Here is a 13,247-nt window from a genome sequence, read left to right as displayed (position 1 = left end):
CCCAGAGCCCGCTGCTTTCAGCTACGACCGACACTGAGAGGCTCTGAAGTCGGGCAGGTCCTACAATGCACGACTTCCTAGGAAGTCGGACACAGCCCACCCACCCCAGTTGCTGATAACGAACGATGTCTGCGCGCTTAATAGCCACGAGCAGTCAGATGGAACCAGGTACTTTCAATTGCACCACAAGGTACCTACCTACCGTAAGATACGAAATGCTTCCAATCTACATCTTGCCCGTACATACTGTCAAAAATCGAGGTTCGAATACATGAGAAGAGGTCGCGCTATGCCCACTGCCCGAGCATCAAGCTTTGGCTCGACAACACGATCGAAGACACGAAGGTCCTGGCTCCAGCTGGCTGGCTGCAAGTTGCCCCTTTCTTACTGCTCCGCGGGGTTATACGTCTCTCGAGCCACGCATCAACAGGCTGGCTATCACATTCGTGCAGAGGAGCACTTCAGTTCATCCGGTTGGCGACTCAGCATGATCTTCTATAAATAGAAGGGAGGGCGGCAGGATCCATCGGTCGCAATAGTGGCCGACGAGGGCGCGTAGCGATAGACGCGCCCATCTTGTTTCATCCACCTCCCAGCTGAGGTCGCGCAAGAAAGCGAGATTCGCTGTGTTGAGCTTGGCAGCAACATGTTGGCTGTTTATGCGGCCAAGAAGGCGCATCACGGCCGCCGCTCTCTCTCTCTCTTCCCCTCTCTATAAGAGCAGGCTTAATAGCCATGTCGAGACACAGATAGACGCGCCAATATGCTCTATCTACTCTCCGCTGCCCTCTCCACGGTAAAATGCCTGTCAACGATATCCGTCTGCTCGCCCTCGACGGCGGCGGCGTCCGCAGCCTCTCCTCCCTCATGATCCTGCGCAGTCTCATGGTCACCATTGACCCCGACAACCCACCGAAGCCCTGTGACTATTTCGACATGATCGGCGGCACCAACACTGGTGGCCTTATCGCCGTCATGTTGGGGCGCTTACGCATGTCCGTCGACGAATGCATAGCTGCCTTCACCTCCCTGTGCGACGGCGTCTTCGAAAAGAAGAAGCACCACAGAGTCAGGATGAACGGCAAGCTTCGAGGCAGATTTGACAGCCGAGCCCTCGAGCGGGCCATCAAACAGATCCTCGTACGCACTAATCACGACGAGAACATCCTCTTGAGAGATGCTTCCAGTTCGTGTCGGGTGTACGCCTCCATTCTTGTCCCCTTCCCAGCCGAACCCACCTGTTAACCCTACAGATTCGTGTGCGCGACAAGTAAGGAAACTGGCGACACGGTTTGTCTGACGAGCTTCCGCTCCCCGAGGTCAACTCACCTCTTCGAATGCACCACCGTCTGGGAAGCCTGTCGCGCCACCTCGGCAACGGCCACCTTCTTCGACCCCATCGCCATTGGCCCCTTTGGCGAGCAATTCGTTGACGGCGCCGTCGGGGGCGCGAACAACCCCGTCGCCGTCCTCTGGTCCCAGGCTCGGGACGTATGGGGCGCCGGCCTGCAGGGTAGTCTGCGGTGCCTAGTGTCCATCGGCACGGGAGTGCCCGCCCTCCAACCGGTGCGGGATAACGTGTTGAGCATCTTGGCAGCGCTGCTGACACCCGCCCTGGAGACGGAAACCACGGCCGAAAACTTTCGTCGCGATAAAGTCGACCTCGACGATGATGGCCGCTACTTCCGCTTCAATGTCGTGCGTGGCCTTGAGCAAATTGGCATGGACGAGGTGAAGAAGAAAGCCGAGATTGTGGCAGCGACGGGTGGCTATGTTGCGTCGCAGGACGTGTTGAAGCAGATGCGGGCATGTGCCCGTCAACCTGTGATCACGATGTGTCAACTGTTCCCGCAGTCAGTCGCATGCTGCCCTCCACGACTGCTCGCCATCTCGCCTTGCCCGCAGTACGAGGGCCCTACAGACCGTGCTTCGGCCTTCGCGGCGTACCCGTGTCCCCCTGCCCCATCGAAAGACCTTCTGACAGGACTAGATTAGAGGAGCGCTTCCTCCATTAGCGGTCGTGCCGACGGGGGGAGAAGGTTCTTTGTGCTACACGGGCTTGGAGGCATTGGTGATACCCTTGAGCCTGTCCTGATGACATGATAGGGCCCGATGACGACTGGCTTCTCGGCCTCCTTGATGGTCTACCAGGGAGCATAGGCACAGGCGCCTACCTCCGACAGATACTGGTCAGCGTAGCCATGTACTTGGAGATCTGCCAACACGAGTGGGACGAGATGTCGTCCTCGAAAGCAGGCCGACCTTTAGACTATCAGCAGGGGAGGCAGGGTGCCAGCTGAACGACCTCTCGTTCCTAAAGATCAACAGATCAAGAACGAAAGCGAGGCCGCTGCCAGTCTGCTCCACCTCTGGGCCAATATCGATGACGAGTGTATATAGTACGGAACTTGGGCATTGGGAGTAAGCCACCCATCTGTCCGTTAAGTGGCCAGTGTAGCTGATCAAGAAAGCTAGCAGCAAGGTGTAAGTTTGATGGACCATCAGCCTCGACCTTCGCTACTCTCTGATCGAGGAATAGAAGGTGAAGACGGCTACAAGATGCCTTGAGTGGTGTACGATCTCGTGGATAGCGAAAGCAGGGCCAAGCATACACGGTTGGCCTATCAAAGAAATGGTGATTGGTCCGATCAAAAGACTCGGCAAGACCAAGGAGAAAACTACACTGGAGGAGGAGTAAGATACAGGTTTGGACAATTAAGCAGGATGTCATTTTGTAAAGCTGAACATGTTAAGTCGCTGGCTGAGAAGATACTTGATGTAAGAACACGAAGTATTATACACAACTTGCAGGTACTATTGACGTGCTGGGCATAATCCATTGACAGACTGGAAACTTGTATACCAAGGTACCAGGTAGGTACCAACCTTAGGTACCGTACCGAAGCAGCCAAGGTGCGTGCCGCTCCAGTAACTACAAGCCCCGCATTAGTAATTAATGTTTATCTCCATACCTAGCTCCATCTCCAACCCTCGTTCGCGAGCCGTGCATGCCATTTCTATGCGCTTTCCATCACCCACCCGACGCGCCACGACCTCAATTCAATTCGCGTCAAACAATCGCATCAGATCCCTCAACACCCAAGTTGCGACGATGTCTCAGCAACCCTTGTCGTCGGCGGCGCAGCCGACCGACGTCTATGGAGGAGGTGAGCGCGCCGTCCCTCTCAATGCCCCCCCGCGCATGTTCCTAACTTGACCCTAGACGAGGTTTCCGCCCTGGTGCTCGACCCAGGTTACTGCCATACGCGCGCCGGTTTCGCGGGCGAAGACGTTCCCAAGTCCATCTTGCCCTCTTTCCACGGCCGTACGACCAACAAGGAGATCCAGAAGGATTTCTTCGGTGACGAATACCTCATCGCGCGACCCGACTTCGAAGTTCGCAACTACATGAACAAGGACAGCGTGGTGGAGGACTGGGACACCGCCACGAAGATGTGGGAGTACATGTTGACCAACCAACTGCAGCCATTCAAGCAGACTTCACCCTCGAAGAACGGCCTCAACGATGATCCGAAGGAAGGTGAGGGAGAGAACGGCGAGGCTGCCGACGTGGCCATGGAGGACGTGGAGGAGCAGGAGAAGTCGCTACAGGAGAACCCACTTCTGATGAGCGAGGCACCATGGAACACACCCAAGGCAAGGGAGAAGGCCATCGAGGTCATCATGGAGAACTGGGGTTGCCCCGCCTTCTGGATGAGCCGCACCCCTGTTCTCTCGGCCTTCGCAGCCGGCAAGGCGAGCGCTCTGGTCATCGATGTTGGCGGCGCCAACACTTCCGTCACCGCCATTCACGACGGCATGTGTCTCAAGCGCTCTATCCAGCGATCTCCCGTTGCAGGACTGTGGCTCTCGGACCAGGTCCGCCACCTTTTCGGTACGAGTGAACCCAAGATCGAGGTCGTGCCTACCTACATGGTCGAGTCTAAGACACCCGTCGATGCCGGTGCCCCTCCGCAATTCAAGTCTCGCACCTTCCCCTTCAGCATCGACAAGTCTTTCGTCGAATACGAGAACGGACGCGTCATCACCGAATTCAAGGAGTCCGTTGTCGAGACCTGGAGGGGCCCTGGAAAATTCCTGTCGCCTCAGAATGAGGAGTATGTTCGCACGCAACCCGGACGGATCTACGAGTTCCCCAACGGCGGCAACCAGATGTGGCGCGAGCAGCGGTACCGCGTCTCCGAGGGCATGTGGGATGAAGCAGCGGCTTTCCCGACAGAGGATCTGCCCACAGTCAACAAGTCGCAGACCATTCCCGAACTCATCCGCAGTGCTCTCAACGCCGTGGATGTTGACCTCCGCCCCAACCTGCTCGGCAACATTGTCGTGACCGGCAGCACCAGTCTTCTGAACGGATTCAACGACCGCCTGAACAACGAGCTCATGGCCATGTTCCCCGGCTCCAAGATCAAGATTCACGCCGCTGGACTGACCACGGAGCGTCGCTTTGGCGCCTGGATCGGCGGCAGCATCCTGGCGAGCCTGGGCACCTTCCACCAGATGTGGATCTCGAGGAAGGAGTACGAGGAGAACGGTGTCAACATCGTGGAGAAGCGCTGCAAGTAGACGATTACGCACGGCGAGTCAATGGTGCTCCGCCTGACAGAGAGGATTGGGTAGCGGGCCCGAGAGGGGCTCACGGCGTAGTCGGGTGCAGCAGGCGTATGGAGTTGGGATGAGCATCGTGCTCACGGAACACAAAACGGCCTCGAATAGGAACGGATGTGTTTTTGCTTTTTTGCGATGTACGGATACAGGGGACTAGAGTAAAGTGATTCATAAAATCGGCGTCGCAGTGCTGAGGTGACTGTTCGTGTAATCGCGTCAGTGGTATCTTGCAGCAGTCTGTGCTTGTGGGGTTGGTTTTTTGACTGAACCTGCTTTAATCAATGGTCTTCGTACATTTTCTTGAATTACGTGTTCAAACTCGCTGAGTGGGAATCCTACGGTTTGTACCATCGAGCCAAGGCTTCGGCTGCACCTTGGGAATTGTAAAGCATGTTCTGACATGTCTGAATTGGGCAACTGCCTCATTCGTCCTTCTCACACCACGCGACGAGGGTGCTCTTGGTGGATAAATACCCTAGAATTTGGGCGGTCAAGTATTCCTTTCCTTCGTCACGAAGTCACCTACTTGCACCTCACCAAGGCCAACCTCGTGCATTACGAACGAGTTCTGTATCTTTGTGCAACTCTAGCCTCGAGAAAAATACCTGAACAGGAAGGCGGGTTTAGCATACATATGGGGCAATTTCTGAATCATCTCAGACCATCTTCACTTCAACAGCCTCAAAGGTAGAGAAGCGTCGAGAGACGCGGCAGGAACAATCCTGCCCCACCCCCAGATTATCGCCCTGGCGGGTATCCACCCCTCAGCAAGCCACTAAAGCCTTCTGCCTGAGGCACGCATGCAGCGACCGCGCTCCAGTCATACGAAATTCGGAGCCTCAACGTGAACTCTCCAACCTACCTACCCTGCTTTCGTCGCCCATCGGTTGAAACGCTGTCCAGCCGCATCGCCCAACGCGCCATCATTTTCGCGTGCTGCAGAGACGCCTTGATCAACCGGAAAGGCATGGTCTCTTGCACTTCGACATTCGCGGGCCACCTCGGAGGAGCTTGAGGCCACGACGCGATGTCTGCAAGCGAGGACGTTACGCCTGTCAACGGCGACGAGATGGACATCATCGTGCCCGACGCTGCTGACTCCAAGAAGGAGCCCGAATCCGAAGTGGACTGGAAAGCTCAGCGAGCAGCGGATGACGAGAACATCCAGAACCTGCTTGCCAAGGCTGAGGAGGGGCAGGGCATCGGCATCAACTTCAACGACGACACTCCCTTCGACCAGACCGACAAGGCTGATAATGCCGAAGATTACGAAGATATCAGTGACGATGACCTTCCGGAGGAGGAGGAAGCGACGGGCGGAACGTCGCTATCCGTGCCCGGCTTGACGGATGATGGAGGAACGAGCAACGACACTGATGATCTTTTTGGCGATGGTCCTTCATCACCCATCGAGCCTGTTGCCGACGCCACATCACCGCGACCGCATATCCATGACCCCGAGGACCCCGAGTCATATCGTGACCTCAACTTCAACACCGACCCTTCCTCGCTTGCGACAAACCAGGACCCCGACATCCCACCTCCTCCCGGCGATTCTGGCGAGCTTGTGAAACAAACATGGCCTGCGTTCGAGACCGGTATCACGTTACGGTGGAACGAGCTACTCCCCCCCAAGAGGGCCTACCGGAAAGAGAAGAAGCCGACCAAGAAACCCACGACTCTGATCACCAGCAAGCTTACGCTTGAACTCGCGACAGACCAAGAGAAGGCCTTCAGGGTGCCGGGGCCTGCCGCGGCTACACGAAAACAGAGGCTGATCGCAGCTGAGCTATCAAACCTGGTGGACTGTTCAGTGCCAGATCCAGAAGACGAGGATGGCAAGGAGGACGTGGAAATCGATTTCGAGTCAGATTCGGAGACTGTTGGCGGCTTCACCCTCCAGGATATCGACATGGTTTGCGATGACTGGGCGGTGCACATCGATCACACTGAAAAGGAGTTTGAGACCAAGGTCGCTGCGCAGACTGAAGCCGAGAACGTCACAGGCAACAAGAGGGCTGCAGTCGACGATGACCAGTCGGACGACGATTGGGATGCGCTGTTCTTAAAGGATGACAACGCTGTACAGCCTCGCAAGAAAGTCCGGATCCCCCTTCCGGCTGGCTTGCCCGACATTTCACGTTTCACGGCGCCATCGTTTGACTTGTTCCAAGAGATGACGAAGCGTGGCGCGAAACGAGTCGTCCTCGACATGAACGATCCTTATCTGCTGCTTGAAGAAACTGAGTCTCAGCGAGGTCCCAAGCGCCAGCGCACCGAGAAGACGCTCGTCCGTATGGCGAGTGGGCAATCGAAGCCTGACATCTTCCAGCGCTTCAACTTGTCGAATGACGAAGCGTATGAGGCCCTTAAGGAGAACCACAAGCACAAGGTCAGAGCGACGCTGGGCAACCTCGGTGTCGAGCACAGCATGCCTGCCCTGAGACTAGCCTGGCCGTACTACAAGGTCAAACTGGACATTCGCGGCCATGGCTATCACCGACCTAACTTCCGTTTCAACAAACATGAGAGGCAGACAATCAAGTTCGACAAGCTTACATACCACAAGCGGAAAACTAAGAAGGGTAAGGCCCACGAGGTTTTCCAATCCACCAAGGACTTGGGTATCACCGACAACTGCACGGCTGTCCTGTTTGAATACTGTGAGAGAACCCCGCCCGTCCTCTCCAACTTTGGCATGGGCAACCGTGTGATCAACTACTACCGCAAAAGACAAGTGGACGAAGAAGAAGTGCCCCCAAAGATGGATGTTGGCGAATCTCACGTACTGCATCCAGAGGATAGGTCACCGTTTGCCATCTTTGGTGAGGTCAAGGCTGGCCAGACCATGCCCACGTTGCACAACCAAATGTACAGGGCGCCAATCTTCAAACACCAGCCGCGGTCCACCGATTTTCTCTGTGTTCGCAGCTCGACTGGCGTGGAAGGCTCAAAGTGGTACCTTCACAACATTGACCATCTCTACGTCGTCGGTCAAACATTCCCATCCGTGGAAGTCCCTGGCCCCCACAGCAGGAAGGTCACGAACGCGTCAAAGAACAGGATCAAGATGATGTCGTACCGCATGATGAGACGCAGTCCCCACAGTGTGGTCAATCTGGCGGACATTACAAAACACATTGCCGAATCGACGGATGCTCAGAACCGACAAAAGTTGAAGGAATTCCTCGTCTATGCGAAGATGGACAAGGGACAGTGGAAGCTGAAGCCTGGCGAGACGCTCATGGACGAGGCCGGTATTCGTGCGATGGTCAAGCCTGAGGACGTGTGTCTTATTGATGGCATGCAGCTGGGCATGCAGATTCTGGAAGACGCCGGATTCGACCCCAACAACGTCAACCTCGACGAAGATAACGATGACGTTGAAGACGAGGATGATGATCGTACTGCCAAGGGTGGAAAGAAGGCTGCCGACAAGAATGAAGACAAGTTGGCCGATAAGATGGCCCCTTGGAAGACAAGCAAGGCCTTCATCGATGCTTGTGCCGGCAAGGCGATGCTCAAGCTGCACGGAGAGGGTGACCCTACCGGCCATGGCCTTGGCTTCAGCTTCATCCGAACGTCGATGAAGGGAGGCTACATTGAGACGGTCCAGAAAGGTGGATCGCACACGACGGCGGCTGACGCCATGGCAGCACACCCGGACGCCATGCGCAAAGCTTACAACGGACATGCCTACAATGTCAAGGAGCAAGAGGTCATGTACAAGAAGGGCATCCATGAAATTTGGGAGAAGCAGAAGGCCAGTCTCGGCGATGGTTCCGAGAAGGACGATAGCCTTGTTGTCCCCCCTCCAGCCGATGAGGACGATCGCTTCAACACGCACGTGTCGCAAACGCCTGCGCATGTGGACGAGGGCGCCAGTCAAATTACCGGATTGACGTCCAACAGCCGCACCCACCACAAGCGCCTCAAGATCACCCGGGACGTCAAGGGTGAAGACGGCACCATTGAGCAGCGTGTTGTGATTCTCGACGACCCTGTCATTATCGATCGGTACATCAAGCGCCGCAGAGAGAAGGAACTCGATGAGTTGAAGTACGCAGCAACCAGACGACTCCCCGCTACCCCCTTTCCCATGGACCCATTCTCGGGTCTCGAGTTTCCTCTCTGGGCCATGCCAGCTGACATTGCCGCTTTTTTAGCATCTACGAAGGACACCCAACCGGACACCATGTGGAAGACCGCCGCACGTTGGCTGAGTACGCATTATCCTTCTGTAGATGCTGATCAATTGGTTAACCACCTCGTAGAATCAACAAGGAGCTTGAGAGGCTCAACCGTAACAAAGCCCGAAGAAAGGCTAGAGAGTCACAAAAGGGCATTCACCACCCCAAGTCGGGCAACGGCGGCGACGGTGGATCACCCGAGCCCGACAAGGTCGCGACAGGAACGAGCCGAAAGTGCAACAACTGTGGCCAGGTCGGCCACATCAAGACCAACAAGAAGTACGACCCCCTCTTCTTTTACCCACCATGTCCCCTCTCCTCCCCCTCCCCCTCCCCCTCCCCTTCCCCCTCCTCGCCCCCTTACCCCATGGCCAAGGGCCGATCCCGTTGTCGAGTTTCGTTCGGTGAAAAACAGGTCGCGCAAGCCCTCTGCGCGTGAAGACCTGCCTCCTCCCTGGAACACGAAGCCCTTCAAGTTTCCGTGCAAGGTCCTGCAGCGCTCCCTCGACAAGATGAAAAGACAAACCGTGGCCACTCGAGCGGCGGCCAACGCGAAACGTCTGGAAGAAGCGAAACAGGCGGTCGCCGCAGCCACTGCGCGGCTCAAGCTCGCATCGCAGAAGCCGGCAAAACCTGCCCCGCCTGCCCCGGGCTTGGCTCGGACGAAGTCAAAGCCACCGTCAAAAGTGGGCGGGCTCAAGAACACCATGACTCTTGACCGGCAGCCCAAGCGCCAACGACCATCGGAACCCCCGATGGAGCCTGCGTCGAGCAAGAGGCACAAACACAGAAACAAGCATTAAGCATACAGCAAGGACCAACATATGAGGGCCTGTCAGCCCGCTTGGGTGATCAGATTCGTTCTATCTGACGCGACCTCGTCTCAGCCCCAGCGGGCTTCGGAGACTGACATGCCGCTTGACATTTACCATTTCAGATGACATGGCCGTGCTATCCAAAGCAAGGACGAATGCTAACAGTCATTTTTTTTTTCAAGGTTGTGCCCCATGCTTAACGGCACGATGAAGCCCGAGAACAGCATGGCAGAGCACGGTGGCTTCGGGGCTTTCACCGGACCGACGACGAACGCCGGCTCGCCCTGAGCGGCGAATGAACGACGAGATTTGGCCTGGCGCGCATATTGTAAAGATACGAAGGAACCGGGACAGGTTCGCTGAGCATACTGGATTTGGATTCAGCGGGATTAGGACCAGCAGCATTGCGAGAACGGGGATGGGGGTGGAGTTCGGTCCTCAGCTGAAGAAAGAAGAGGCCCTTGATCAGAGCCTGGCTGGGGCGACACCGAGTGAGCGAGCGAGCGTGCAACGGCGTTTCGGGGCCAGAAAAGGGGTGAGGCGAAGGGGAGCAGGCAACTGGATGGTTGTCGTTGATACGGCCTCAACGCTTCTCACCCCACCTTGGCTGGATGGGGGGGGGTTTGTTTATGTTTAGCATACCGCGCCTTGCGCCGATTGGCACCATGGGCTTGTTCATAATTTGCAGCAGCAGAGAGGAAGAGAAGAAAAGAAGGGCATATATCTACACGCCTCGCCCCACCTTGCGACTGAGCGTTGACGTCTGATGAAGTTGCAACGATGGGATTAAAAGTCAACAAACAGGCAGAGGGGTGCGGGGCCATGTTTGGAGGTCAGACGTCGCGGGAGGAGACGGGGCAGTGGGGATTGAAGGGACTGACTGGAATGATAGAGGAACGGCGAACATGGGGGTGCAGGTCGGGGTCCTCTGGCTACCTCATCTTAGACACAAGGGCCGACGCGAGCCGGGGTTGTCGAGGGGGAGCGAGTGGAGTGGGAGTTTCGCGCGAGCTGGTCTGGGCGGCTGTCAGTGACCCTATCAAGTCTGAATCAGATGCCTGTCAGCAGCGATTCGATGTGTTCTTGTCAAAATGACGATTCTCGACGAGCTGAGTTGGTTCCTGGGAGGGGGGAGGGTACTCCAGGCCTAGAGGTTTTGGATCAGAGTTGATATGCATGCTTCTTCTCGAACAATCAGGAGCAGCGATGAGATGAAGGTTCTCATGCGCACCACGCGGGCGCGTCTCCAGCCCGAGGCACATGATCTTATCCAGCAGACAAGGTTGCAGTTGCACTGGTGGTGTTGATGTCAGTCCGGCAGGTCAGGCAGGTCGCTTGGCTTCGCTTGGATCTTTTACCCACGCGAGAGGGGTCCGAGGTAAAAGGCCAATTGGTGCGATGCGGGAAGCGTCGCGTGGGCGGGGAGTGCAGTTGCTTGCTTCTTGGTGTGGATGCGGCGGGATGTATTTTTAGAACTATTTTTGGCTCACAAGTGCCGGGGGGGCAGGGAACGGACGGACCTAGCGAGCGGCCGGGCGGGCCCAGCGGACGACGCAGCGCATCTGTGAATCTATCTGGTTCAACCGGGTAAGGTTCTCTGCACCAATGACGAGCTTGTACGCAACGGAGGAACGACATGGTTCTGACCGGTCGACAGGCGCGGGAGGCTCCCCTGCCAGGGCAAGCTGTTGCTGGTGGTGGTGGTGCGGATGATCTAGTTCATCATCAAGCTGCAGGCACGGTGTCTGACGGTCGACGTTCCTCGTGCTTGTCCCGGGCACTGCCCCACGGCAGACGCTTTTAGCGTCGTTGCCGCGGCGCTTAAAACGCTGTCTTGTTGCGTCTTCGGTGTGAAAGGACGGGACGTTGTCGCCTTGTGGTGTGTGGGGGGAACCGACATGAGACTGAAGTGAAGATTATAGTTTCTGGGGGTGCGGGCAAATCGGTCCTTTCCGCGAGAACACACGCACCTCGCAGCAAGGGTTGTGGGCTGGTAGATGCAAGCTGCGTCTTCTGTTTGGGTGGGCACTTGAAGCCTTCCCACCATTGTGTCACATGCAGGCTGACAAGAATGGCATCAAGTTCTGTCGTCAATATTGTATCACTGGGTGTTCGCGCCCATTGCCTGGTTCCATCATCAGTGAACCAGTGCTGGAACCTCGTCATACCTTTTCTTCCTTCCTTCTTTCTCTCTGTCTTCCCCCCCCTGGACAGTCTTGGTGTGCTTCGTATCAGTCCTCGTTGCCGCCCGATGGCAGGCTGACCGTCAGGTCTGCGTCTCTACCCGGCCCAATCACACGTCGCAGCCATGACACCCTCAGTATCGTCAGCCTTACGATCTGGAGGATTGCCGGGAAAGGATGAGAACGACCCGTTGGACACAGCCGAGCAGACAAGCCGTGTGTGCCTGCATGCTGACCCTGTGCCGGTTCCGGTTCCGATGTAGACACCCAATGAGGGAGACAACACCCAATGAGAGAGACATGGAAGCAGAGATGGAAGACTGATGTCAGAGAGTGAGCCCAATGAGAGGTGACACCAATGATGACGGATCGACGGACAGTTGGATTGTGTTCAGACGAGACCGATGAAGAGGATGGCTACTGCGGTCGTCCAAGGCTGTTGCTGCGGTCGTCCCCGACGTGCCTGATGTTGTGCAGGTACAGGACAGGGCAGACAGGGCAGAGCAGGGCAGACAGGGCATGGGTGAGGGAGTGAACACGGTGGCGCATCTCAATGTGTACCCCGGCGATGGGAATGGGGGTGTCGTGATAGTGCTGTTGTCTGGTGTTTGAGGAAGTCATCGTTGGCTGCTTGGCTGCCCACACTCTGGGAGCCTGCCTGGTTGCTTGCCTGTGCGTTCGACATGGCGAATAGACTGTCCTTGTCAGTGTCGGAGCCTGCTGGTACTGTCAGAGCCTGCTGGTACTGTCGGAGCCTGCTGCTGGCGATTGTAAATAGCACATGGCAGGTCGAGCTTTGGCCTGTTTGCTATTTGCGCACGTCGTGGAGGTGGAGGTCAGTGTGTATCTGATGAAGACCTGAAGCCCGCGATCAGCACGTCAAGCGGCCGGCGAGGGCGGGAGGGCATGCGCGCTTGACGTGACAGGAGCCAGGGAGCTACATGTACGTAGCTCTGCACCCAGGAACCCACCTCTGGGTTCTAGGGGCCCAGGGCCCCAAGCCCAGGGCACCTAGGGCACCACCTAAGGGACCCCGACAGTCTGGGTGGTCGCGCTGTAGGTGTCTCACCACGAGAAGCTCAGAGACAAGAGACTTCTGCCACCTTTCCGAGGCGGGGTTAGCCTGCGGGACACTGAGACCAAGCTACAGTGCAGGCGTGACGACGGTGTCGACGGGCACTGTATGACCGTCCGACGGCGAGGTGTTGAGTCACAGTGCGCACAGAGTAGACTGTCTACAGCTGCTCACAGCTGGCATCTCCCACCCCGGCCACGCCCGTTTCATTCGCGCGGCACCTTGCACCTTGCACCTGGGCCGCACCCTTCGCCCATTCCACCCCCGCTGTCCGCTGCCCACTACCCACTGCCCACTGTCCGCCGCACAACACCCTTTTTCTTCCCTTCCATCTTTCTCTCTGCCTGATGCTTCC

The 13,247-nt window shown here is 56.8% G+C and overlaps 3 protein-coding genes across 3 annotated transcripts; all 3 read left to right on the top strand.

Moving 5' to 3' along the window:
* Positions 1–801: 801 nt before the first annotated feature.
* On the top strand, positions 802–2,539 carry VDAG_00942 (phospholipase; the record flags this gene model as incomplete). The annotated part of the gene is made up of 6 exons (XM_009649828.1): positions 802–1,199; positions 1,254–1,943; positions 1,996–2,039; positions 2,107–2,195; positions 2,329–2,399; positions 2,506–2,539. The coding sequence occupies 6 exons, from the start codon at positions 802–804 to the stop codon at positions 2,537–2,539; spliced, it is 1,326 nt and encodes a 441-aa protein (XP_009648123.1).
* Positions 2,540–3,112: 573 nt separating this feature from the next.
* Positions 3,113–4,587, top strand: VDAG_00941 (actin; the record flags this gene model as incomplete). Its single annotated transcript, XM_009649827.1, has 2 exons — positions 3,113–3,167; positions 3,224–4,587. The coding sequence occupies 2 exons, from the start codon at positions 3,113–3,115 to the stop codon at positions 4,585–4,587; spliced, it is 1,419 nt and encodes a 472-aa protein (XP_009648122.1).
* Positions 4,588–5,656: 1,069 nt separating this feature from the next.
* VDAG_00940 (transcription initiation factor TFIID subunit 1) lies at positions 5,657–9,622 on the top strand (the record flags this gene model as incomplete). The annotated part of the gene is made up of 3 exons (XM_009649826.1): positions 5,657–8,688; positions 8,796–8,852; positions 9,235–9,622. 3 exons carry the CDS (start codon positions 5,657–5,659, stop codon positions 9,620–9,622), a joined length of 3,477 nt encoding a protein of 1,158 aa, XP_009648121.1.
* Between the last annotated feature and the right edge of the window lie 3,625 nt (positions 9,623–13,247).

Source organism: Verticillium dahliae, genomic scaffold (genome assembly GCF_000150675.1).
Source record: "Verticillium dahliae VdLs.17 supercont1.2 genomic scaffold, whole genome shotgun sequence".
NCBI classification, from domain to species: domain Eukaryota; kingdom Fungi; phylum Ascomycota; class Sordariomycetes; order Glomerellales; family Plectosphaerellaceae; genus Verticillium; species Verticillium dahliae.
The sequence above is the reverse complement of the archived record's forward strand: the minus strand, read 5'-3'. Positions and strand labels throughout refer to the sequence as shown.